Here is a 27013-nt window from a genome sequence, read left to right as displayed (position 1 = left end):
GCCACTCCAGGTTCTTGAAATACTTCTACGGAGCCCCTCGTTAGGTGCCCTGGCTGTGTGTTTGGGGTCACTGTCATGCTGGAAGACCCAGCCATGACCCATACTCAATGCTCTTATTGAGGGAAGGAAAGGTGATGTAACACAGTGGTAAACATACCACTGTCCCAGCTTTTTTGAAACGTGTTGCAGGCATCCATTTCAAAATGAGCAAATATTTGCACAAAAAACAAAGTTTATCAGTTTGAACATTAAATATCGTGTCTTTGTGGTGTATTCAATTGAATATACGTTGAACAGGATTTTCAAATCACTTTATTCTGTTTTTCTTTGCATTTCACACAATGTCTCAACTTCACTGGAATTGGGGTTGTAGTAATACCTGTAGATTAACTGCTGTATTTCTGTCTGAGGTGAATGGGTGTGAAGATAATTTCATTGCACTTGCTGCAACTTCATTGTACTTGTTGTAATGGCAATAAAATATATCTAAACATCTATCTATCTAAGGTTCCAGCATTTCCTGAGGATACCTGACGCCTCTGCCCGAATGATCACATTCATGAGCTGTAGCCAAGAATGTATACTTCGTGGCATTCGTGACTTGCCGTCATTAATGTGTAAATGCAGCATTAAATTGCCAGCCTACACCTGATTGGACAGTGCTGTGATCAGCAGGTCTGACAATTTAGGGACACAAAAAAAGAAACACGCTTTTGAGTGGAGGGGATCATTAATACACAAAAATAATCTACAGGTCATGTGTGCTTTTTGGCTGAAACATTTTTTTCATAAACTGTACCTCGAGAGCTGTCCGGCTCATCCTGACTCACTCCAAGTTTTGCTGAGGGGAAAAAGCAACATTTACTATATTTTTTATATATATATATATATATACACACACACACACACATATAGATCCGATTAGATAGATTTTCTATACCTACCTTTGGAGTGTTTGCCTTTATGCTGGATTGTTTTTAGCTTCTCTGTGAACACAAATAACATGAAAACTACTCCATAAATCTTCCCAATCTAAACACTTCCTAACCATCTTGAATCTGAACAAACATCTTAAGGAAGACACAGTCTCTTTACAGGCCCTGGGAAAAATGGAATCACATTAACATTCAATTTCGCATACATACACACGTGTGTGTACCTTTGGAGCTTTCTGGCTCATCTTGGGTCATATTCATCTCTTGTCTTTCCTCTGAGAAGAAAAACAAATATTAAATTGTAGAACTGGAAAGGATTTAAACACTTTGACTGGAACAAAATATGAAACTAATATGAATATACCTGACAAGCTGTTTGTGTCTTCCATTACCATCTCCCCTTCATCTATAAAAAGCAACAATTGAAATCCCTTATATAATCAATTTCAACAATACAAATACCATAAAATTTCAACATACAGCTGACAGGAGAATGTATTTTTTAAAGAGTAATTACTTCAGTCATCCCCATGTCATGTTCAAAGACACCATGAGTGCAATTTGACGCCAAATGCCATAAAATACAATTTTACCAAGAACATTACAATAGCATTTATTAAGTGGCATTTAATGGGATGTCACATTTTTACTGATTATAAGGCTCCAAAAGACTTCAATTACCTTTGCATGAATGGCTAGACTGATGTGTCATGTAATTTGTTAAAACCATCTGTAATGTCATCAATGCAAATAGTTTCAAAACGGCGGGCATTTTACAACTTGTCCTGGGCCTGTAGGACACTTCAGATGTCACGTCTCAATTGAATTCCAGCTTATTAAGCATCCTATCTTTAAGGCAACTTTTATCTTAAATTTTAAATATGCAGAGTGAGCAGTAACTTTAATTAAAACCAGAAGTACATTGTGCCTATTGTGTGTCTGACTAAAGCCCACCACACCAGTATGTCATCCTACCCTTTCAAAAATTCTTGAAAGGGTAGTTGTAAAACAGCTAACTGATCATCTGCAGAGGAATGGTCTATTTGAAGAGTTTCAGTCAAGGTTTTAGAATTCATCATAGTACAGAAACAGCATTAGTGAAGGTTACAAATGATCAGGGGCGTAGGTTTGCATATGGACCATAGGGACAAGTCACAACCAATATTTTGGGATGGCAAAATAGTCCCTACCAATATTTAGCATTTTTTTAATATAACAAAATCATTCACTATTTTTTTTGTGAACTCGATACTATAATTTTAGTCGTCACGTTTTGTGTTTTCGACGTGCCAGAGTGACAGGGTTACCCATGTTGCAATTTCATTGGCTCACGTTCTTCTCACATGGACGTAAACAAAGCGCATCTCGTGGCAGGCAGTGCTTCATTTGTAAAGTGGGAGGTCCCGGAGTGCAGAGGATGGGTGGCTCCGGTGCAGTGTTGCCAGATGTACGATAATTACCGTATTTGTACGATAGTTTTGCCCTCTGTACGATGTACGATCAATAATGGGGAAAAAATCCAAAATGTACAATAATTTCAGTTGGTTGCCCAAACACGCATCTCTCTCTGACACCCAAGAATCATTTTGCAGGTGTTGCACTCAGGCGGCATCAAAGACACACCACACACAGGGCTGCTGCTGCCTTTGGGCGACCGGGACAGTCATTTGAAAGCCCGGGGGGGGGATGGTATTGTCCCTACCAAAGCTGAGACCAAACCTACGCCCTTGCAAATGATCTTCTTATGGCCTCAGACAGTGGACTCATTTCTGTGCTTGTTCTGTTAGACCTCAGTGCTGCTTTTGATACTGTTGAACATAAAATTTTATTACAGAGATTAGAGCATGCCATAGGTATTAAAGGCACTGCGCTGCGGTGGTTTGAATCACATTTATCTAATAGATTACAATTTGTTCATGTAAATGGGGAATCTTCTTCACAGACTAAGGTTAATTATGGAGTTAAGGTTCTGTGCTAGGACCAGTTTTATTCACTTTATACATGTTTCCCTTAGGCAGTATTATTAGATTATTATTAGACGGCATTGCTTAAATTTTCATTGTTACGCAGATGATACCCAGCTTTATCTATCCATGAAGCCAGAGGACACACACCAATTAGCTAAACTGCAGGATTGTCTTACAGACATAAAGACATGGATGACCTCTAATTTCCTGCTTTTAAACTCAGATAAAACTGAAGTTATTGTACTTGGTCCCACAAATCTTAGAAACATGGTGTCTAACCAGATCCTTACTCTGGATGGCATTACCCTGACCTCTAGTAATACTGTGAGAAATCTTGGAGTCATTTTTGATCAGGATATGTCATTCAATGCGCATATTAAACAAATATGTAGGACTGCTTTTTTGCATTTGCGCAATATCTCTAAAATTAGAAAGGTCTTGTCTCAGAGTGATGCTGAAAAACTAATTCATGCATTTATTTCCTCTAGGCTGGACTATTGTAATTCATTACTATCAGGTTGTCCTAAAAGTTCCCTGAAAAGCCTTCAGTTAATTCAAAATGCTGCAGCTAGAGTACTAACGGGGACTAGAAGGAGAGAGCATATCTCACCCATATTGGCCTCTCTTCATTGGCTTCCTGTTAATTCTAGAATAGAATTTAAAATTCTTCTTCTTACTTATAAAGTTTTGAATAATCAGGTCCCATCTTATCTTAGGGACCTCATAGTACCATATCACCCCAATAGAGCGCTTCGCTCTCAGACTGCAGGCTTACTTGTAGTTCCTAGGGTTTGTAAGAGTAGAATGGGAGGCAGAGCCTTCAGCTTTCAGGCTCCTCTCCTGTGGAACCAGCTCCCAATTCAGATCAGGGAGACAGACACCCTCTCTACTTTTAAGATTAGGCTTAAAACTTTCCTTTTTGCTAAAGCTTATAGTTAGGGCTGGATCAGGTGACCCTGAACCATCCCTTACTTATGCTGCTATAGACTTAGACTGCTGGGGGTTCCCATGAGGCACTGAGTGTTTCTTTCTCTTTTTGCTCTGTATGCACCACTCTGCATTTAATCATTAGTGATTGATCTCTGCTCCCCTCCACAGCATGTCTTTTTCCTGGTTCTCTCCCACAGCCCCAACCAGTCCCAGCAGAAGACTGCCCCTCCCTGAGCCTGGTTCTGCTGGAGGTTTCTTCCTGTTAAAAGGGAGTTTTTCCTTCCCACTGTTGCCAAGTGCTTGCTCACAGGGGGATGTTTTGACCGTTGGGGTTTTTCTGTAATTATTGTATGGCCTTGCCTTGCAATATAAAGTGCCTTAGGGCAACTGTTTGTTGTGATTTGACGCTATATAAATAAAATTGATTTGATTTGTTGAATGCGTTTAGGGAGTTTTCAGCCCAGACAAATACAGTGGGGGAAATAAGTATTTGACTCCCTGTCAGTTTTGTAGGTTTTTGCACCTACAAACAATGGAGAAGTCTGTAATTTTTATTGTAGGTACACTTTACCTGTGAGAGACAGAATCTTAAAAAAAAAAAAAAAAAAAAAAATCCGGAAAATCACATTGTATGATTTTTAAATAATTAATTTGCATTTTAATGCATGAAATAAGTATTTGACCCCCTACCAACCAGCAAGAATTCTGGCTCTCACAGACCTGTTAATTTTTCTTTAGGAAGCCCGCTTATTCTGCACTCTTTACCTGTATTAACTGCACCTGTTTAAACTTGTTACCTGTATAAAAGACACCTGTCCAAACACTCAACCAATCACACTCCAACCTGTCCACCATACCCAAGACCAAAGAGCCGTCTAAGGACACCAGGGACAAAACTGTAGACCTGCACAAGGCTGGGATGGACTACATGACAACAGGCAAGCAGCTTGGTAGAAGACAACAACTGTTATAATTATTTATTAGAAAGTGGAAGAAACACAAGATGACTGTCAGTCTCCCTTGGTCTGGGATTCCATGCAAGATCTCACTTTGTGGGGTAAGGATGATTCTGAGAAAGCTCAGAACTACACAGGAGGACCTGGTTAATGACCTGAAGACAGCTGGGACCACAGTCACAAAGATTACATTTGTAACACATGATGCTATCATGGTTTAAAATCCTGCAGGGCAGCAAGGTCCCCCTGCTCAAGCCAGCACATGTCCAGGCACATTTGAAGTTCACCAGTGACCATCTGGTCATGTGGTCAGATGAGACCAAAATAGAGCTTTTAAGAATCAACTCCACTTGCTATGTTTGGAGGATGAGAACAACCGCAAGAACACCATCCCAACCATGAAGCATGGGGGTAGAAACATAATTTTTGGGGGTGCTTTCTCCCAAAGAGGACAGGACAACTGCACTGTATTGAAGGGAGGATGGATGGGGTCATGCATCACAAGATTTTGGAAAACAACCTCCGTCCCTCAGTAAGAGCATTGAAGATGGGTCATGGCTGGGTCTTCCAGCATGACAATGACCCCAAACACACAGCCAGGGCAACTAAGGAGGGGCTCCGTAAGAAGCATTTCAAGGTCCTGGAGTGGCCTGGCCAGTCTCCAGACCTGAACTCAATAGAAAATCTTTGGAGGGAGCTGAAACTCCAAACCTGAAAGATCTGGAGAAGATCTGTATGGAGGAGTGGACCAAAATCCCTGCTGCAGTGTGTGAAAACTTGGTCAAGGAAGTGTCTGACCTCTATAACGGCAGACAAATGTTTCTGTACCAATTGTTAAGCTCTGTTTTCTAGGGGGTCAAATACTTATTTCATGCAATAAAATGCAAATTAATTATTTAAAAATCAAACTGTGACTTTCTGGATTTTTGTTTAGATTCTGTCTCTCACAGTTTAAGTGTACCTATGATAAAAATTACAGACTTCTCCATTCTTTGTAGGTGGGAAAACATGCAAAACTGACAGGGGATTAAATACTTATTTTCCCAACTGTAATCTGGAGCAACACTGGTTTACGCTAAATTATTCTTGTTCAAGTCAATTACATCACAGCACTGACACACAGGAATATCATTCATTAAGTACCGTTCACATCAAGGACAGGATCTGGCGCTTCATCATCTTCATCGCTTTCTCCTACTGCATCCATTTCTACATCTGGTTCCAGTTCATCTGGAGAATAGAATGTTTACAGTTTACGCATAATATGGGTACATACTCAATTTGGATTTAGTAAATCTGAGTTTGACCAGCTCAAAATGAATTAATGAAAAATTCTTGCTCTTAACATGAATACATGCATACATGCACATCCAGTCCACAGATACAATTTTCAAACTATCCTTATTAAACACTTATCATTCTGGCTGACTGCATGCAGTTGAGATTTTTATCTAAATCACCTATTACTTGTATATGTCCAAGGTTTTCATGCACTTGAGATATTACAGAGAATATTTGAAATATTAGAAGTCATATGAATGGTAAAAAAAAAATATATTTGAGTATAAGACATAAATGTGCTATTTGAACCAAAATGTAACTGGATTGGATTATTAGAATTTTCATAATAGAAAAAGGACCATTACCGCCGCAATATTACAGATCAGTGTCTCATTGTGAGGCTTCACAGTATGTGTGGGTGGGGCCTATAGGCCGCTGAGCCGCTCACCCAATCCCACTACACCCGCTATAAATGATCCCATGAAAGCAATAATAAATTTGGCTGTTGTCATTAGAGCTTTAATTGGTTTGTAGGAACCTCAACATATGGGTTGTGTTGCAGCTATAATGTTTAAAACAACCCGCCAGAAAAACTCTCCTCAGGTAAGAGGTTAGTGCATATATATATATACACATATATATATATATATATATATATATATATATATACATACACACACACACATACATAATATATAATAATATTATATAAAATTATATATATATATACCTTCAATCTCAATTTCATCCAAGGATTTTCCCTGGAATCTTCTCAGAGATCCTTTTTCCATCGCCAGCAGCAGTTTTGACATTTTTGCAATTTGTATGGTTGCATCTGGCATTCTGTAATAGTCTCTATGGACCCGAATGTCATGGCCCAAAAAGTTTGCCAGTTGGTCAAGTTCATTATCTTTGAGGTTTAAAATCTGGGACATTGTTGCCACATGTTTGCGAAGCTGTGTAGACCTCAGGTACTCAGGGTGCTGCGCACCACACTGGGCTGCAAAAACCCGGATGCAGTCCTGTCCCCTGTAGAAGCTGCTGGAGAGGCACTTTGGTCTTCCAAACAGATAGGGGTTGTCGCTGTCAACTTCACATGCATCTCTTTTGTCAACAAGAAGTGTTAGGGCACTGACAATATCTGGGTTCAACAACACTGCAACTTTTCGTCCTCTTTTGCCCATAATTTCGACTCTACTGAAGTACTTCGACATTTTTTGCTCAAATGGTGAAAGGCCAGCAGCTATGTCGTCATGGAGCTCAGTCTGATCTCTTTTCCTGAAAGACTCAAGTGTCATTTTTGAGACCTCTCCTGCACGGCGTCTGTTGAAGACAATTATTTGAGTGAGTACCACTCTAGCAAGTTCTCCATAAGCCTGTGGAGACTCATGAAGCCTTAAGCCATTAAGCGCATCAGCTGATTTTTTTTCCAAGTATTTGTGGAGAAGCTGGACATCTTTAGTGAAAGGTATTGTTGACGGCTTATTAAACTTTGATTTGCTCAAAGTAGAAAGAGCTGTGTGTGAGACAAGACCCGCCCATTCACTTGAGCAGAGCTTGTTGAATCGTTCTGCTGCTTTTATGGCAGTATCATCTTCTGCTGCGATGGCCCTGCAGAGAATAATGTCTCCAATCTTTCTGAGAGAATGTCCTAATTTCAAAGCAAGACTTGGTGTCTTATAAGAGTTGTTTTCATCATCATACCCAGCAACATCTTTTACAGTCTCAACGAGTTTGTAAAAATTGTTTGGTTTGAGCGCATCTTCGGAGAATAGGGAGGATCTTTTTCTCAAGCTCACCAAAAGTCTGCCCATTTCCCGAGCCTTCTGTCTAATGTATTCCGATTTTGTTTGATCATTACCATGCTTGTTATAAATTGACTGACATAACTGTAATATAAGGAAATCATTGCGAACTACAGATGAAATGTCATCATCCTTCATTTTCCCTAAGATCTTCCAAACTCCAGGTGAAATTGCTTGGGAAAATGTTGCCTCTGCAATATCTGCCAAAGCCAAAACTTGGACCTTATCAGTTTCTCCAGAGTCCGAGACAGTTTTCATTGGGCATCTAGCTGAGTGGCGCCACAGTTCTTTGCGTAGAAACATGCCTTTACAGTATGTGCAGTGGACAAATGTTGCAGCAGTTATTTTAGTTAGTGATTTTTTTGGTCTTCTTTTTAGTTTTAGCAGTCCTTTCTGACTTTCCAAAACCTCTAGATTATGTTGATGGTTTCCTTTGTTTCGTAGCTTCTCAAGTAGCCTTTTTCTCTGCTTGGAATGTTTAGGGAGCAAGAAGGCTGCAGCAATGTCTGGCTCATTAGCTTCATGCTGCTTAAAGTGACGAGCAATTTTAGACTGAGGTTTCTTGCACACATAACAATAATTTTTGTGGGTATAAGAATTAGCTTTGTTTTTTGTTACAATGTCAATCGTCCTGTCCTCAGAACATGATTCTGTTTGTTTTTCCATAACACTATCAGGCTTCTGGGCAGTGACTGTGGTAGTATCATGAGAATCAGAGAGTTGTTCATGACATACAAGGTCCTCGGCTGTGATGGATTTTTTGCTCGTCATGTCCTGCGGAGTGGATGAACTTGAAGATTGTGGCAAGCTCATTGACCTCTTCTTAGAAGACTCCAAAAGAAGAGGCGGGCTCATGCAAGATGCTGGCATGGCGTTGAGGGAAAGACTGTCATCACTGTTGCTACTTGTAGCATTGTCAGACACAAATTCTTCGTCAGTAGAAGAGCCATCAATACCCGAGCAAGGTAGATATTCTTTATCAGAACTGGATCCTTCAGAACTGGATATTTCAACACTGACCTGAAAAACAAAACATCATTTTTTAAAAAAGGTTTGATTGAACAAATATTTTGCATTAACAAACTTTTATTAAATAAACATACCATTGACATAGTCTTCATGAAGCAGGTTTTGTGCCATGATCTTGAACATACTGCAAGGAAAAAAAAAGAAAAAAAAACAGGAGGAATAAAAGGCTCAGGTAGATCTTTAATTTTCAGCACATCAGCATACAATGCATTTGCTTAAAAAAAAAAAGATAATTCTGGAAATATTTTTACAAATGAAAAACTAAATTTGAACATATTATTTGACCAAAAGTAATAAGGGACATCAAAATACAATTTATTTATGGACAAATCCTTAAAATGAACTTTTTTTTTTTTTTTTGAAGAAAATCAAGAAAACACAGAGACAAAAGTATATACCATGACTCATTTGAGAGCCACATTTGATTTGATACTCACATTTGCAGGTATATCCAAGCCATTTTAGACTTGACACAGGTCCTGTACAATCCTCACATGAATTCAAACTTGACAAGACAGCATTGCAAAGTATATGGTTGCACTATACATCCAAAAACAAAAAAAGAAGACCTTATTATTTAAAATCATGCAAGACTAAGAAATTAACGGACTTCGTAATTTCAAGATAGGAGAGAACATCAGCTGTAGACTCCATAATTGACAATATATTACAGAAACTTTGACAATTGACACTTTCATTCATCATTAATTTTGAGGAATATGCTTTGTAGGCCTGTGTTCAGTTTAAAAATTTTTGATATCTGTTCCAATACCACTACCTTCACACTCGATACATTTTTGATACCTATTTAATAAAACTCATTGTAACAAAAAGAAAAATGATATGTCTATTATTTTTTTCATTCTGGACATTTTATCCCCTCAAAGCAGTTTTCTAATATAAAAGATAAACAAATCTTTTTCAGTTCTGACAAGTCAGTGACAAAGTCGAATGCATGTGTATCATTATTTCAATGCTCATAAATACAAGCATCCTTAAATGCACCATTTGTTTTGGGAGCAGCAAACACACAGATTTTGAGCAGCATGAGTGTGAAGAGGTGTTGGCTCTCATTACTTATAGATAAAGTTGAATTTACTGTGTTAGAATGGAGGGATAGTTGCATGTTTTTCATCTTTAAGTCCTTTTGTGCTTTGGAAAACAAATTTAGTTTTTTAACCACTCAACAGTGACACACTCGCTCACAAGGCATATAAAGCCAACATGAACCCCATCTCAGTTGCTGCGAAGCACTGTAACTTGGCAAAAAAACAAAACAAGGCATGTTTTGATACTCAAAAGTGTCAAAAAATTTCAGTCGGTGCTATTCAACAACCCAATTCAGGACCCAACCCTACTCATTTGACAAAGTACCTCCATGATAAAAGTGGCAATCGACTGCAGTGTATAGTATGATCTCAACTCATTGGTCAGTCAATAAAACCCTCCCTTATTGGTTGTAGTGCCATGAGACAGGGACACAAGTTGAACATTTTTCAACTTTCTTGTATGGCATTGCAAGCCTGCGTATGCACATCTATGAGAACAAGTGCGAAATCTGTCACTTGGGTGTAGGAGGGGAAGCAATTTTTGCCTTGTTGCATAAGTTCCACATGAAAATGAAAGGAAAAGGAGAGAGGGCACCTTTTGTGTATCTCACCCATAAGCCCATCATCCCTGTAGGCAACAGTGATGATGTAAGAACCAAGCAAATCCCTCCACTTTTTTCTACGTCTCAGAACAAATCAGCCGTCGCTATGTACGACTCTCGTATAAATGGAGCATAAGAAGGAAGATATGTTCACTTACTTTCTCTGTCTCTGATGAGCAGGGCTTCTCGATGTTCTGTGCTTCATTACACACCTCCTGTAAATGTGTGTGTGAGAGAGGAACACAGGATCAGGACAACTTAGAAAACTCCTTTAAAAGACAAATACTATTGAATTGCATTTACCACTGTGCAAACAAGTTAATCGCCCATCCCCCACACTGACAATGTTCTCATAAACACATGTCCTTTTTAACCGCCTTAGAGTCGGCCTGTGTGTGTGTGTGTGTGAGTACACATCGACATCCACCGTGAAAGGCTTCAAATGGGCCTGTCTCAAACACATGTCCCACTAAACCCAACTTACAAGTTTTTGTGTGTAAAAACATAACCAAAGAAGGTTAAAATGTAATTGGTTAAAATTGATGGACTTTAAGAATTTATGCTGTGGGGATTATTTACACGTAAAATCGTTGACACCTATTTAATAAATGTGATGAACTGGATAAGAGTGCTGGTTTGCATTGTTTTCAACTAAAATAGGAATGAAAATAATTACTGCTGTGAAAAGTCTATTTGAAGCAGTATTTAGTGTGGAAAAATAACATTAGAACTCCAGAATAAAGGCCAGTAACATTATAACTATATGTTGATATATCGTCTTCAGTCATATGCCAACTTATAGTGAAAATATGAAACAGATATTTGTCTGACCACATGGCCAAATGAGGTTTGAAAATGGCAAAATTAAAAATCAAGCATATATCTAACAATTGTGCCTTTCCAGAAGTAGCAACAGGTTGCTTTTCTGATAGATATGGTCTAATATGTCAAAACTAATGAGGAAAAAAAAATCTGTACTTTATATAATGTAAAAAGATTTTCAAGTTCTACAGAAAAGGTTAGCCCTTGCTTTTGACTTTCAAAGCTGTGTATTCTGTACAATTGGGAGATATTCATGGTTGAAAGTGCACAAAGAGTCTCATTTGGTAAAATTCAAAAAATTATCAAAAATTTCCAGGAGCTGTGGTTTCAACACTAACTCAGATACAACTCTAATATTTTGGGTTTTTATATATCTGTGCTCTAGGAGCACCTCTGATTATTTTTCAGAAGAATCTGAGAGGGTGACCTGGTAAATTCCTCCAATATTGGGTGATTTCAGATGGACTGACCCTTATCCAAACAGCAAAATTTTTCCATTCATTAATATTTTTGATGAATGACCCAAGGTTTTACAAAGTAACTATCAACCTCAAAGCAGAGTCCGTGTATAGTGACCATGTGGGCAGCAGTCAGGGTTTAAGAGCATAGCACAACACTTCACTCTCTTAAATCTCAGAACAAGTCAGCACTAATGGTGCGTTTACACATAGTCAAGACACGTTACGAATATCATATGGAGTTATTCTTGGCACATTCCTGACATTCTTTACGTGACTTAACGCATCTGAATAGGTTTCTTGATAATGCGTGTTGGTGCGTGATACTTGTGATGTTCGTGAAGCATGTTTTTGGCTGTCAAAAAATATTCCACGAATGTCACGCACCACCCTCATTACGCCTCATGTCGTGGAGGTTGCAACCGAGCGTGTTGATCCATCTTGATTAGTGGTGATCCTTAATAGAGCGTGACACTGTCCTTCTCTGATGTGCACACAATTGAACCCTGCTGCACCGCATTCAGTTTCATTGCTGCAGTATGCTGAAGGACAGTGACGCCAAGTCAACTAAAAGTCTCATTCCAATGCTCATCAGTGCGCTTCTGCAGGTGTTCCACCTGCTGCTGCTGTGCCTGATGTTTGCGAAAACAAGTGAGACGAGAGCCGCGTGGAGCCACACATTTGGCTCTCTCAGTCTCCTCCTCCTCTCTGCGCCACTCCAAGGCAAAGAGCCCAACTAAGCATGCAGTCACAAAGTTCTTCTGCTGTTGATTTTTAGGAGCAAACTGGAGAGATCTGAATTGTTCAGCAACTGACAGTAGGATGAATATGGGGGTGTGTGGGGAGACAATTCGGAACTTAACGAATGCACTGTTACGCGCTATCACGCATAACAACACGGAACATTATTCTTGACCGTGCGTAATGGTTCCTGATAATCTCCACCAATACGTGACATTAATCCTCACGCGTGGTAACGGATTGCAGCAGTTCTTGAGAACACCTCTTCCTTAAATCATCACTTTCGTGAGCAGTGGCCAAGAATGTATACTTCGTGGCATTCGTGACTTGCCGTCGTTATGTATAAATGCAGCATAAGAAGATAGATATGTTCACTTACTTTCTCTGCTTCTGATGAGCGGGGCTTTTCGATGTTCTGTGTCCCCAGCGCCTCATTACATATTTCCTGTAAATGTGTGTGTGAGAGAGGAACACAGGATCAGGACAACTTAGAAAACTCCTTTAAAAGACAAATACTATTGAATTGCATTCACCACTCTGCAAACAAGTTAATCGCCCATCCCCCACATTGACAATGTTCTCATAAACACGTCCTTATTAACCGCCTTAGAGTCGGCCTGTGTGTGTGTGAGTACACATCGACATCCGCCGTGAAAGGCTTCAAGTGGGCCTGTCTCAATCACATGTCCCACTAAATCCAACTTACAAGTTTTTGTGTGTAAAAACATAACCAAAGTAGGTTATAATGTAATTGGTTAAAATTGATGGACTTTGTTGATTTAAGAATTTATGCTGTGGGGATTATTTACACGTAAAAGCTTGTCGACACCTGTGGAGTCTGTAACATTTAATAAATGTGATGAACTGGATAACAGTGTTGGTTTTTCATTGTTTCAACTAAAATAAGAATTAAACTAATTACTGCTGTGAAAAGTCTATTTGAAGCAGTAATTCAATTTAATAATTTCACCTTCATCATACAGATGCAAGTATTTAATCTGGAAAAATAACATTAGAACTCCAGAATAAAGGCCAGTAACAACACTATAACTATATTTTTGATATATTGTCTTCAGTCATATGCCAACTTATAGTGAAAATATGAAACAGATATTTGTCTGACCACATGGCCAAATGAGGTTTGAAAATGGCAAAATTAAAAATCAAGCATATATCTAACAATTGTGCCTTTCCAGAAGTAGCAACAGGTTGCTTTTCTGATAGCTATGGTCTAATATGTCAAAACTAATGAGGAAAAAAAATCTGTACTTTATATAATGTAAAAAGATTTTCAAGTTCTACAGAAAAGGTTAGCCCTTGCTTTTGACTTTCAAAGCTGTGTATTCTGTACAATTGGGAGATATTCATGGTTGGAAGTGCACAAAGAGTCTCATTTGGTAAAATTCAAAAAATTATCAAAAATTTCCAGGAGCTGTGGTTTCAACACTAACTCAGATACAACTCTAATATTTTGGGTTTTTATATATCTGTGCTCTAGGAGCACCTCTGATTATTTTTCAGAAGAATCTGAGAGGGTGACCTGGTAAATTCCTCCAATATTGGGTGATTTCAGATGGAATGACCCTTATCCAAACAGCAAAATTTTTCCATTCATTAATATTTTTGATGAATGACCCAAGGTTTTACAAAGTAACTATCAACCTCAAAGCAGAGTCCGTGTATAGTGACCATGTGGGCAGCAGTCAGGGTTTAAGAGCATAGCACAACACTTCACTCTCTTAAATCTCAGAACAAGTCAGCACTAATGGTGCGTTTACACATAGTCAAGACACGTTACGAATATCATATGGAGTTATTCTTGGCACATTCCTGACATTCTTTACGTGACTTAACGCATCTGAATAGGTTTCTTGATAATGCGTGTTGGTGCGTGATACTTGTGATGTTCGTGAAGCATGTTTTTGGCTGTCAAAAAATATTCCACGAATGTCACGCACCACCCTCATTACGCCTCATGTCGTGGAGGTTGCAACCGAGCGTGTTGATCCATCTTGATTAGTGGTGATCCTTAATAGAGCGTGACACTGTCCTTCTCTGATGTGCACACAATTGAACCCTGCTGCACCGCATTCAGTTTCATTGCTGCAGTATCCTGAAGGACAGTGACGCCAAGTCAACTAAAAGTCTCATTCCAATGCTCATCAGTGCGCTCCTGCAGGTGTTCCACCTGCTGCTGCTGTGCCTGATGTTTGCGAAAACAAGTGAGACGAGAGCCGCGTGGAGCCACACATTTGGCTCTCTCAGTCTCCTCCTCCTCTCTGCGCCACTCCAAGGCAAAGAGCCCAACTAAGCATGCAGTCACAAAGTTCTTCTGCTGTTGATTTTTAGGAGCAAACTGGAGAGATCTGAATTGTTCAGCAACTGACAGTAGGATGAATATGGGGGTGTGTGGGGAGACAATTCGGAACTTAACGAATGCACTGTTACGCGCTATCACGCATAACAACACGGAACATTATTCTTGACCGTGCGTAATGGTTCCTGATAATCTCCACCAATACGTGACATTAATCCTCACGCGTGGTAACGGATTGCAGCAGTTCTTGAGAACACCTCTTCCTTAAATCATCACTTTCGTGAGCAGTGGCCAAGAATGTATACTTCGTGGCATTCGTGACTTGCCGTCGTTATGTATAAATGCAGCATAAGAAGTAAGATATGTTCACTTACTTTCTCTGCTTCTGATGAGCGGGGCTTTTCGATGTTCTGTGTCCCCAGCGCCTCATTACATATTTCCTGTAAATGTGTGTGTGAGAGAGGAACACAGGATCAGGACAACTTAGAAAACTCCTTTAAAAGACAAATACTATTGAATTGCATTCACCACTCTGCAAACAAGTTAATCGCCCATCCCCCACATTGACAATGTTCTCATAAACACGTCCTTATTAACCGCCTTAGAGTCGGCCTGTGTGTGTGTGAGTACACATCGACATCCGCCGTGAAAGGCTTCAAGTGGGCCTGTCTCAATCACATGTCCCACTAAATCCAACTTACAAGTTTTTGTGTGTAAAAACGTAACCAAAGTAGGTTATAATGTAATTGGTTAAAATTGATGGACTTTGTTGATTTAAGAATTTATGCTGTGGGGATTATTTACACGTAAAAGCTTGTCGACACCTGTGGAGTCTAACATTTAATAAATGTGATGAACTGGATAACAGTGTTGGTTTTTCATTGTTTCAACTAAAATAAGAATTAAACTAATTACTGCTGTGAAAAGTCTATTTGAAGCAGTAATTCAATTTAATAATTTCACCTTCATCATACAGATGCAAGTATTTAATCTGGAAAAATAACATTAGAACTCCAGAATAAAGGCCAGTAACAACACTATAACTATATTTTGATATATTGTCTTCAGTCATATGCCAACTTATAGTGAAAATATGAAACAGATATTTGTCTGACCACATGGCCAAATGAGGTTTGAAAATGGCAAAATTAAAAATCAAGCATATATCTAACAATTGTGCCTTTCCAGAAGTAGCAACAGGTTGCTTTTCTGATAGCTATGGTCTAATATGTCAAAACTAATGAGGAAAAAAAAAATCTGTACTTTATATAATGTACGAGGTCTGTGAGGAAAGTATCCGCCCTTATTTTTTTCAAAAACCATCTGGATTTGAATCACGTGTGATTGCGTCAGCCAAGCTTGAACCCTCGTGCGCATGCGTGAGTTTTTTCATGCCTGTCGGTTGCATCATTCGCCTGTGAGCAGGCTTTGAGTGAGGTGTGGTGCACCCTCTCGTCTATTTTTTATTGTGAATAAATGTCTGAACGATTTGGATCTTTGCTGCATCAATTTTTTTCCAGAAACTGTGAGAGACCTCCAGGTGGACACCGTTCGAAAAATTAATATGGCTTTCAGGGACAATTTTATGGGGATTAAACAGATTAAGGAGTGTTACTGCTGCTTTAAGGACGGCCCACAACTGCTGACAGCATGGAGCGCTCCCAGCGCCGATGGACAGGCTGACACCCCGCACAGACAACCAGATCATTTCCAACGTGAAAGCTTTGTTGATCCGGGACCTCGTCTGACTTTCAGAAAAAGGCAGAAGATGTGGACATCAGCACTTTTTTGGCACATTCCACCGTTACAGGAGTTTTTGTTTTTTTTTCATGGAAAAAGAAGCGGAGGGACGCGGCACGAAACCACCTCGGTGTTGGTCTCTCAGGACAGCTTTCAGGTGGATTTCAGACGGATTCCGGTTGCTTTCCAGTCGTGTGATTATCCGATTGTGATTGTGCATGAGCTGGACATGCCAGAACATGTCCTGTGAGGCTTCATCACTGCGTTTCTTTGCGCCATGCAGCTCCGCCGCGATGCGCCGAACTCCTCCGCACGTCTGTGTTTTCAACTAAAATATGAATTAAACTAATTACTGCTGTGCAGTGCTTAATTTGTAAAGTGGGAGGTCCCGGAGCACAGAAGATGGGTGGCTCCGGTGCAGAAAAAAAAGAAGGGTGGAGGGGGGAGGCTTCCGAACAATGCTGTGCGCCACACTTAAAATAAACTGCACACTCACACACCTTCACAAATGACACTAACACCCTGCCTTTTCCTCAAAAATTACTACATTTATGTTTGCCGTCTGTCTCTGTACTTTTCTGTCACTTTTGCGCTCTTTTTCATACTTTTCTCTCGTTTCAAAAGTCACCGAACGCACTTTACCGTAATATATGCAACATATAGCATACTGTTGGAACGCACGGGTTCTTGGCTTACTGTCAGTGTTGAAATTTGTTGAAAAAATATGGGGTGGGCGCCATCGTCATAGATAAAGGGATTAATAGCTGGCGGAGCCAACGTCAGAGGTTCCACAGCGCGCTCCGGCTTGCTCCCCCTCACATTAAGCCCTGCTGCTGTGAAAAGTCTATTTGGCAGCGCTGAAACTTAAGCCACTGTCTCACATAGCAAGAATGTGGAGGAGCCATTCCGACATGGCAAATATTTTCATAATCTGACGCAGTCTGCAAAAAAAGAGGCGTGGTCTTCCGTGGCCTGAACGCATCCAGACTGCCTCGTGCACACCTGCAGGATGCAGCCCAAACATATTTCAGATGCCAGTCAGATGACACAGAGTGCTGTCAGACAGCAGCGACACTGGAGCTGTTACTCACCCACCCACCCACTCAATTTCCGCTTTTCCTCACATTCCCAGCGCTAAACTGACCTCTCATCAGCGTCTGTCTCACATGACTGAGTGCACGCATGTACACGTGTAGAACAGGTGATTTGAGTAATGAGTGTGTGTCCACTCAGCTGCGCATGTTTTCACAATGGCTGAAGGAGCCACTGTGAGTGTGCATAACAGGTGATCAAAGCAGTGTGCGAGTGTGAGGCCGCAATGATCACTCAGTTTTGTGTATGTGTGTTCATGAACACTGTACCAGCCACTCAATTGCTGCTAATTATGCTGTCAGTGCACCAACTTCCCACGTGTGCAACTTTCAGATGGAGCTAGTGGGCTTTCTCTTTTCTTAAATGTTATTTTTTGGTGTTATGTTACTTCATATGCATCTTAACACAAATGCAATTGGATAATTGGTGCAGGAGGGCACTTCACATGGGATTTAATTATGAGAGAAGGCTGAAAAGTTCTAAGGCTCACTATGATGCAGTTGTGGAATTAAACCAATTTAGATTATTTTTCAACATTGTCCCCTTTTAGCTCCACACTTTTTCCAGTGGTGCTGCAGTGCTTCAATCCCCTTGATGTAGAAGCTTTCATCTTGAGAGTCAAAATAGTCCTCAATGGCTGCTATCACCTCATTATCACTCTGATATTGCTTCCCCGCTAAGTTTTTTTTTTTTCAGGTTTGGAAACAGATGGAAGTCCGATGTTGCCAAGTGGGGGGAGTATGGTGGATGATCTACCAATTCGAAGCCACATTCGTGCACAGTAGGCATGCCCACCATTGACTTGTGAGCTGGAGCACTGTCTTGATGGAAAACACTCCTTTCCTCAGTTTTCCTGGATGTTTCTTTTTTATAGCCTTGTGTAACTGTCTCAGTAAGTTAGAATAGTACTCTCCGTTGATGGTTTGTCCCTTTTTAAGGCAGTCCACGAACACAATGCCCTTGGCATCCCAGAAAACTGAGGCCATGACCTTCCCAGCAGATGAAACAACCTTGGCTTTCTTTGGAGGTGGTGACCCTGGGTGTTTCCACTGCATTGATTGTCTTTTTGTCTCTGGTTCAAAGTGGTGAACCCAACACTCATCCTGGGTAAGAAAACGTTCCGTGTAATCAGTTGGATCCTCTTCAAAACGTTCCACATTCGTCTTCGACATGACCAGTCTGGTGCATTTTTGATCACACGTCAGAAGACGTGGCACCCAGCGTTGAGAAACCTTTGACATGCCAAGTTCTTCATGAAGAATGTGTTCAACTCTTTCATGGGATATTCCTACAGCATCTGCTAGCTGATTTATCCTCAATCGCATGTCGTCCATCACCATTTCATGAACAAGGTCAATGTTTTTCTAGGTTGTGGCTGTTACATGCCATCCAGACCTTGGGTCATCTTCAAGACTCTCTCTACCCCTCTTAAATTCAGCTGCCCACTTCTGCACTGTAGATATGGAGGAAGCATTATGCCCTAAAGTCGCAACCATATCGGTATGAATGTCCTTGGGCGTTAACACCTTCTTCTGCAGGTTTTTAATGACACTACAATGCCAGATTTTGTCCATTTTCCCTGAAACCCGCTACCACGAACTTTCAAACTCAGCTATGAACCATAAACTAGTATATCATCTGCAAACAAACAACACACTTGGCATGCATCAAGTTAAACTCTTCTGATGACTAAGTTTCACTGAACTGGCATTACTCCTTCATGGTGAGCCTTAGAACCTTTCAGCCTACTCTTGTATATCAGAGGTGGATTATACTTTTGTCATCTGATTGACAGCACACAGAGCAGCAGGGTGAAAGGGACCAGCTGTCTGCGCTGTGGAACTCGGGGCACCGGAGGTGAGTTACATGTTTATTTATGTCATCCCGTGCTTGGCAAACATTTACACATCATACCTGCAACAGACTTAGGAGCTGAACGTGTAAGAATACTTGTGTTACGATGGTGAAATCCGGGTTCAACTGCGCTGTTGGACACTGCACCAAGCTTCTAACATGCGCACAGTGTCACGTACATGTTTATAACATGACGACATTTCCTTCACTCTCCCTGGCTGAGGTCCAGTGGAGGTGGACAAACGTGGAACAACATATCAGCAGGCCTTGCTGGGACCAATCGATCTCAGAGTTCAATCAACTGTGATGAGATCATTTCAATTGCTGTCAAAATATGTAAATTGCAGTCAGATAATATAGTCAGATTACACATGGATCGCTGTCGGATAGGAGTCCCATCTCAACTGCTCCCAGAGAATTATGAAAGTGCGTCACACTCAAGGCCATCGGCAGATTTTGACCAACTGTGTGGAGTCCCGCAGACGGCTGTCACAACATTTTGGAAATGAAATCTGACACCTTTCGGATGTGTGCCAATTCATTAATCCGGCACCAATCTGCGTGATTCTGGCTATGTGTGACAGGGGTATTATCACTTGCCGTAGTAATTCAATTTAATAAATTCACCTCCATCATACCTTTGCAAGTATTTAATATGGAAAAATAACATCAGAACTAAAGAATAAAGATCAGTGACAACACTATATTTTGATCATATCTTCAGACATGTACCAACTCATGGTGAAAATTTGAAAGTTATTTATCTGACCACATGGCCAAATGAGGGTTTGAAAAATACAACACTAATTCCAATGAAGTTGGGACATTGTATAAAATGTAAATAAAAACAGAATACAATGATTTGCAAATCCTTTTCAACCTACATTCAATTGAATACACCACAAAGACAAGATATTTAATGTTCAAACTGATAAACTTTGTTTTTGTGCAAATATTTGCTCATTTTGAAATGGATGCCTGCAACACATTTCAAAAACAGTGGGACAGTGCTATGTTTACCGATGTGTTACATCACCTTTCCTTCTAACATCACTCAATAAGCATTTGGGAACTGAGGACACTCATGATTGGGTATAAAAGGAGCATCCCCAAAAGTCTCAGCCATTCACAAGCAAAGATGGGGCAAGGATCATCCCTTTGTGAACAACTGCATGAAAATAGTCCAACAGTTTAAGAACAATGTTTCTTAATGTTCAATTCCAAGGAATTTTATTTTATTTTATTATTTATTTATTTATTTATTTTTTAGATTATGTTTCTCACAGTGGACATGCATCTAAGATAAAAATTTCAGACTCCTCCATGATTTCTAAGTGGGAGAACTTGCAAAATCGTAGGGTGTTCAAATACTTATTTTCCTCACTGTACATCAACAACACCCAGAAACGCCGCCGCCTTCTCTGGGCCCGAGCTCATTTGAAATGAACAGACGCAAAGTGGAAAAGTGTGCTGTGGTCTGATGAGCCCACATTTCAAATTGTTTTTGAAATTCATGGACGTCATGACGTCTGGACAAAAGAGGAAAAAGACCATCCAGATTGTTACCAGCGCAAAGTTTAAAAGCCAGCATCTGTGATGGTATGGGGGTGTGTTAGTGCCCATGGCATGGGCAACTTACACATCTGTGATGGCACCATCAATGCTGAAAGGTACATCCAGATTTTGGAGCAACACATGCTGCCATCCAAGCAACGTCTTTCATGCACGTCCCTGCTTATTTCAGCAAGACAATGCCAAGCCATATTCTGCACGTTACAACAGCGTGGCTTCAAAGTAAAAGAGTGCGGGTACTAGACTGGCCTGCCTGCAATCCAGACCTGTCGCCCATTGAAAATGTGTGGCGCATTATGAAGTGCAACATATGACAACGGAGACCCCGGACTGTTGAACAACTGAAGTTGTACATCAACTAAGATTGAGAAAGAATTCCACCTACAAAGCTTCAACAGTTAGCGTCCTCAGATCCCAAAAGCTTATTGAGTGTTGTTAGAAGGAAAGGCGATGTAGCACAGTGGTAAACATACCACTCTCCCAGGTTTTTTGAAATGTGTTGCAGGCATCCATTTCAAAAAGAGCAAATATTAGCACAAAAACAAAGTTTATCAGTTTGAACATTAATATCTTGTCTTTGTGGTGTATTCAATAGAATACGAGGTCTGTTAGAAAAGTATCGGACCTTTTTATTTTTTGCAAAAACCTGATGGATTTGAATCACGTGTGCTTGCATGAGCCAACCTTGAACCTTTGTGCGCATGCGTGAATTTTTTCACGCCTGTCGATTGCGTCATTTGCTTGTAAGCAGCCTTTGTGTGAGGACGTGTGTGCGCTCATCATTTTTTCATTGTGAGGAAAATGGCTGAATGACTGGAGCAGCGCGACTGCATCAAATTTTGCCAGAAACTGGGCTACAGCCAGGTGGAATGCATTCGTAAGATTCAGATGGCTTTCGGTGACGATCCTATGGGCATCACACAGATTAAGGAGTGTTACAACCGGTTTAAAGACGTCCCCACAACGGTGGAGAGCGAGCAACGCTTGGGACAGCTTGGGACCCCGATGAGGGCGGTCGCATCTCCTCAACACCTCCCCTCTCCAGTGGCGTCAACGTCACTTTCCCAAGCTGGCTGACTTACGGCACGACTCAATGTTGCAGCGGCTGTAACACACCACATCGCCTCAATTGGGAAAACAGACTGTTCAGGTTTTAGTGCACATAACAATGTCAAATGTATATGTGTTATCTTAATTTCTGATGTGTGCCATTATTACGGTGAACAAGTAATAATTGTGGATTAATTGCAGTTTGTCTGTGGTATGTGAGTGTGCAAATCTTGTTGTTATGACAATGATAAATAAAGCTATCTATCTATCTAGTCACACGACGGTCGCGCATCACCACAGCGTTCACTTTGGAAATGATCTGGTCATTTCAGCATGTTGATGGCTCTGTCCTTACACAAAGGCTGCTTACAAGCAAATGACAAAATCAATAGGCGTGAAAAAATTCATGCATGCGCACGAAGGTTCAAGGTTGGCTCATGCAAGCACACGTGATTTAAATCCATCAGGTTTTTGCAAAAAATAAAAAGTTCGGATACTTTTCTAACATACCTCGTATAGGTTGAAAAGGATTTGCAAATCACTTTATTTCTTTTTATTTACATTTGTCCAAAATTCATTGGAATTGGGGTTGTAATGTGTGTTGGTGCGTGATATTTGTGATTTTCGTGAAGCATGTTTTTGGCTGCCAGAAAATCTTCCATGAATGTCACACACCACCCTCATTTCGCCTCATGGCGTGGAGGTTGCAACTGAGCATGTTGATCTGTCTTGATTAGTGGTGATCCTTAATAGAGCGTGACAGTGTTCTTCTCTGACGTGCACACAATTAAAGTCTGCTGCACCGCATTCAGTTTCAGTGCTGCAATATGATGAAGTCGGACAGTGACACCAAGTCATCTAGCAAGTCTCATTCCAATGCTCATCAGTGGGCTCCTGCAGGTGTTCTACCTACCGCTGCTGCACCTGATGATTGGAAAAACAACTGAGATGAGAGCCGCGTGGAGCCACACATCTGGCTCTCTCAGTCTCCTCCTCCTCTTTGCGCCACTCCATGGCAGAGAGCCCAACTAAGCATGCAGTCACAAAGTTCTTCTGCTGTGGATTTTGAGGAGCAACCTGGAGTAATCTGAATTGTTCAGCAACTAAGGGTAGGATGAATATGGGGATGTGTGGGGAGACAATTCAGAATGTAACGAATGCGGTGTTGCGTGCAACAATACGGAACATTATTCTTGCCTGTGCGTAATGGTTCCTGATAATCTCCACCAACACATGCAACTGTTACGCGTGGTAACGGGTTGAAGCAGTTTCTGAGGACGCCTGATGCCTCTGCCTCAAATCATCACATTCGTGATCAGCGGCCAAGAATGTATTCTTCGTGGCATTCGTGACTTGCCGTCGTTATGTGTAAATGCAGCATAAGAAGGAAGATATGTTCACTTACTTTCTCTGTTTCTGATGAGCAGGGCTTCTCAATGTTCTGTGTCCCCAGCGCTTCATTACACATTTCCTGTAAATGTGTCTGTGGGAGAGGAACACAGTGTCAGGACAACTTATAAAACTCCTTGAAAAGACAACTACAATTGAATTGCATTCACCACTGTGCAAACAGGTTAGTTGCCCATCCCCCACATTGACAACGTTCTCATAAATAAGTCCTTATTAACCGCCTTAGAGTCGGCCTGTGTGTGTGAGTACACATGGACATCCGCCGTGAAAGGCTTCAAATTATAGTGTTTCTTAAAGCCAGAAAGTTGCCATTTGAAATGACTTTAGTGTTGTGTCATGTCTGTGATGTGCTTTTTTCTACTTAAACAACTCAATGTACATCCTCTGAGGCCGGTGATTCCATAATTTTTGCCAGGGATTGTAAAACTTGTCCTTAACTCTGACAAAACTAAATTCATGTTATTTTCAAATTCTAGAAAAGGTCCTCAAACTGCCCCTACAGTGTCCACGCTTGAGGGAAATTAAATTGTGGTGGTTCATTCATACAAATATCTTGGTATCTTGCTTGATGACACGCTTACCTTTAAACCCCACATTGAGAATCTTGTGAAGAAACTCAAATTGAAACTGGGATTTTTCTTTCAAAATAAATGTTTTTCTTTTGAGGTTAAAAAGCACCTTGTTACTGCAAAAAAATTTTTAATCTATTTTATATTATGGTGACCTGTTATATATGAATGTTTCAGCTCAGTGCCTGAGAAAGATTGATTCTGTATATCATGCTTCCTTGAGGTTCATTACAAACTGTAGGACCCTGACTCAACATTGTGAACTATATTCTCGAGTGAGATGGCCTTCTTTGTCCACCAGGAGGTTGGTTCACTGGTATACTTTTATTTATAAGGCCATGCTTGGATTACTGCCCTCGTACATCTGTAACTTAAATCACACAGAGAAGTGTTGATTCTTATGGTTTGCATTCCAACGAACATTTGCTACTCTCTGTTCCTTATGTCTGCACTGAAACTGGAAAAAGGTCCTTCACCTTTTCTGCCCCTTCTTCATGGGACACTTTGCAAAAGGACTGGAAACTTACAGAACTAATCACATTAAATGCCTTTAAAGCCAGACTGAGAGCACTTGAGACAGCCTCCTTCACATGTACCTGTAATTAATTAATTTATTTGTTATACGGTAACTGTATTTTTATTGCTGCATCTTGGCCAGGGCTCCCTCGAAAAAGAGGTTCTTAATCTCAATGGGACTTCCCTGGTAAAATAAAGGTTAAATAAAATAAATAAAATTGTTCAGCAACTGACGGTAGGATGAATATGGGAATGTGTGGGGAGACAATTCAGAATGTAACTAATGCGCTGTTGCACGCTATCACGCATAACAATAAGGGGCCACACATCTGGCTCTCTCCTCCTCTCTGCGCCACTCCATGGCACATAGCCCAACTAAGCATGCAGTCACAAAGTTCTTCTACTGTGGATTTTGAGGAGCAACCTGGAGTGATCTGAATTGTTCAGCAACTGATGGTAGGATGAATATGGGGATGTGTGGGGAGGCAATTCATTACGCTGTTGTGCGCTATTGTGCATAATGCGGAACATTATCCTTGACTGTGCGTAATGGATCTTGATAACTCTCCAGCAACACGTACCATTAATCTTTACGTGTAGTAACAGGATGCAGCAGTTCCTGAGGACACCCAATGCCTCTGCCCCGAATCATCACATTCGTGATCGGCAGCCAAGAATGTATACTTCGTGGCATTCGTGACTTGCCGTCGTTATGTATAAATCCAGCATAAGAAGGAAGACATGTTGACTTACTTTCGCTGTCTCTGATGAGCAGGGCTTCTCGATGTTCTCTGTCCCCAGTGCCTCATTACACATTTCCTGTAAATGTGTGTGTGAGAGAGGAACACAGCGTCAGGACAACTTAGAAAACTCCTTGAAAAGACAAATACAATTGAACTGCATTCACCACTGTGCAAACAAGTTAGTCGCCCATCCCCCACATTGACAATGTTCTCATAAACATGTCCTTATTAACCGCCTTAGAGTCGGCCTGTGTGTGTGTGTGTGTGTGTGTGTGTGTGAGTACACATCGACATCCGCCGTGAAAGGCTTCAAATGGGCCTGTCTCAATCACATGTCCCACTAAACCCAACTTACAAGTTTTTGTGTGTAAAAACGTAACCAAAGTAGGTTAAAATGTAACTGGTTAAAACTGATGGACATTTCTGATTTAAGAACTTATGCTGTGGGGATTATTTACACGTAAAAGCTTGTCGACACCTGTCGAGTTTGTAACATTTAATAAATGTGATGAACTGGATAACAGTGTTGGTTTTTCATTGTTTTCAACTAAAATAAGAATGAAACTAATTACTGCTGTGAAAAATCTATTTGAAGCAGTAATTCAATTTAATCATTTCACCATCATACATATGCAAGTATTTAATCTGGACAAATAACATTAGAATTCCAGAATAAAGGCCAGTAACAACACTATAACTATATTTTGATATATCGTCTTGGGTCATGTGCCAACTCATAGTGAAAATATGAAACAGATATTTGTCTGACCACATGGCCAAATGAGGTTTGAAAATAGGCAAAATTAAAAATCAAAGATATGGTCTAATATGTGAAAACTAATGAGAAAAAAAAAATCTGTGCTTTATATAATCTAAAAAGATTTTCAAGTTCTACAGAAAAGGTTAGCCCTTGATTTTGACTTTCAAAGCTGTGTATTCTATACAACTGGGAGATATTCACGGTAGAAAGTGCACAAAGAGCCTCATTCGGTAAAATTCAAAAAATTATCTAAAATTTCCATGGACTGTGGTTTCAACACTATCTCAGATACAGCTGTAATATTTTGGGTTTTTATATATCTGTGCTATAGGAGCACCTCTGATTTTTTTCAAAAGAATCTGTGAGGGTGACCTGGGAAATTCCTCCAATAGTGGGTGATTTGAGATAGAATCCAAACATCAATATTTTTCCATTCATCAGTAATTTTGAGGAATGACCCAAGGTTTTACAAGGTAACTATCAACCTCAAAGGAGAGTCCGTGCATAGAGACCATTGTGGGCAGCAGTCAGGGTGTAAGAGCGTAGCACAACGCTTCACTCTCTTAAATCTCACAACAAGTCAGCACCAAGAAGGAAGATATGTTCACTTACTTTCTCTGTCTCTGATGAGCAGGGCTTCTCGATGTTTTGTGTCTCCAGCACCTCATCACACATTTCCTGTAAATATGTGTGTGGGAGAGAGAGACAGAGAAAGAGAGAGATAGGACATGGGGACAACTCAAAACTGCAATAATTTTCATTCTTTTTTTTTATCTTTTTAGCAATTTGTGACACGAAGTTCTACTATGTTAAAA

At 40.4% G+C, this 27013-nt stretch overlaps 1 protein-coding gene across 1 annotated transcript in view; it reads right to left on the bottom strand.

Moving 5' to 3' along the window:
- The window catches only part of LOC117512882, a 42591-nt gene that overhangs the window by 4387 nt on the left and 11191 nt on the right, over positions 1 to 27013 (bottom strand). Inside the window, exons 3-16 of the mRNA XM_034173122.1 lie at positions 26811 to 26876; positions 25449 to 25514; positions 23606 to 23683; positions 15267 to 15332; positions 12955 to 13020; positions 10713 to 10769; positions 9341 to 9443; positions 8978 to 9027; positions 6800 to 8894; positions 5932 to 6018; positions 1300 to 1341; positions 1160 to 1210; positions 945 to 986; positions 800 to 841 (exon numbers count right to left, since the gene is read on the bottom strand). Of these exons, the coding sequence (XP_034029013.1) occupies positions 800 to 841; positions 945 to 986; positions 1160 to 1210; positions 1300 to 1341; positions 5932 to 6018; positions 6800 to 8894; positions 8978 to 9027; positions 9341 to 9443; positions 10713 to 10769; positions 12955 to 13020; positions 15267 to 15332; positions 23606 to 23683; positions 25449 to 25514; positions 26811 to 26876 (2911 nt within the window). The remainder of the gene's footprint in view (positions 1 to 799; positions 842 to 944; positions 987 to 1159; positions 1211 to 1299; positions 1342 to 5931; positions 6019 to 6799; positions 8895 to 8977; positions 9028 to 9340; positions 9444 to 10712; positions 10770 to 12954; positions 13021 to 15266; positions 15333 to 23605; positions 23684 to 25448; positions 25515 to 26810; positions 26877 to 27013) is intronic.

This window comes from Thalassophryne amazonica, chromosome 1 (assembly GCF_902500255.1).
Source record: "Thalassophryne amazonica chromosome 1, fThaAma1.1, whole genome shotgun sequence".
NCBI classification, from domain to species: domain Eukaryota; kingdom Metazoa; phylum Chordata; class Actinopteri; order Batrachoidiformes; family Batrachoididae; genus Thalassophryne; species Thalassophryne amazonica.
This window is presented reverse-complemented; position numbering and strand designations above follow the sequence as displayed.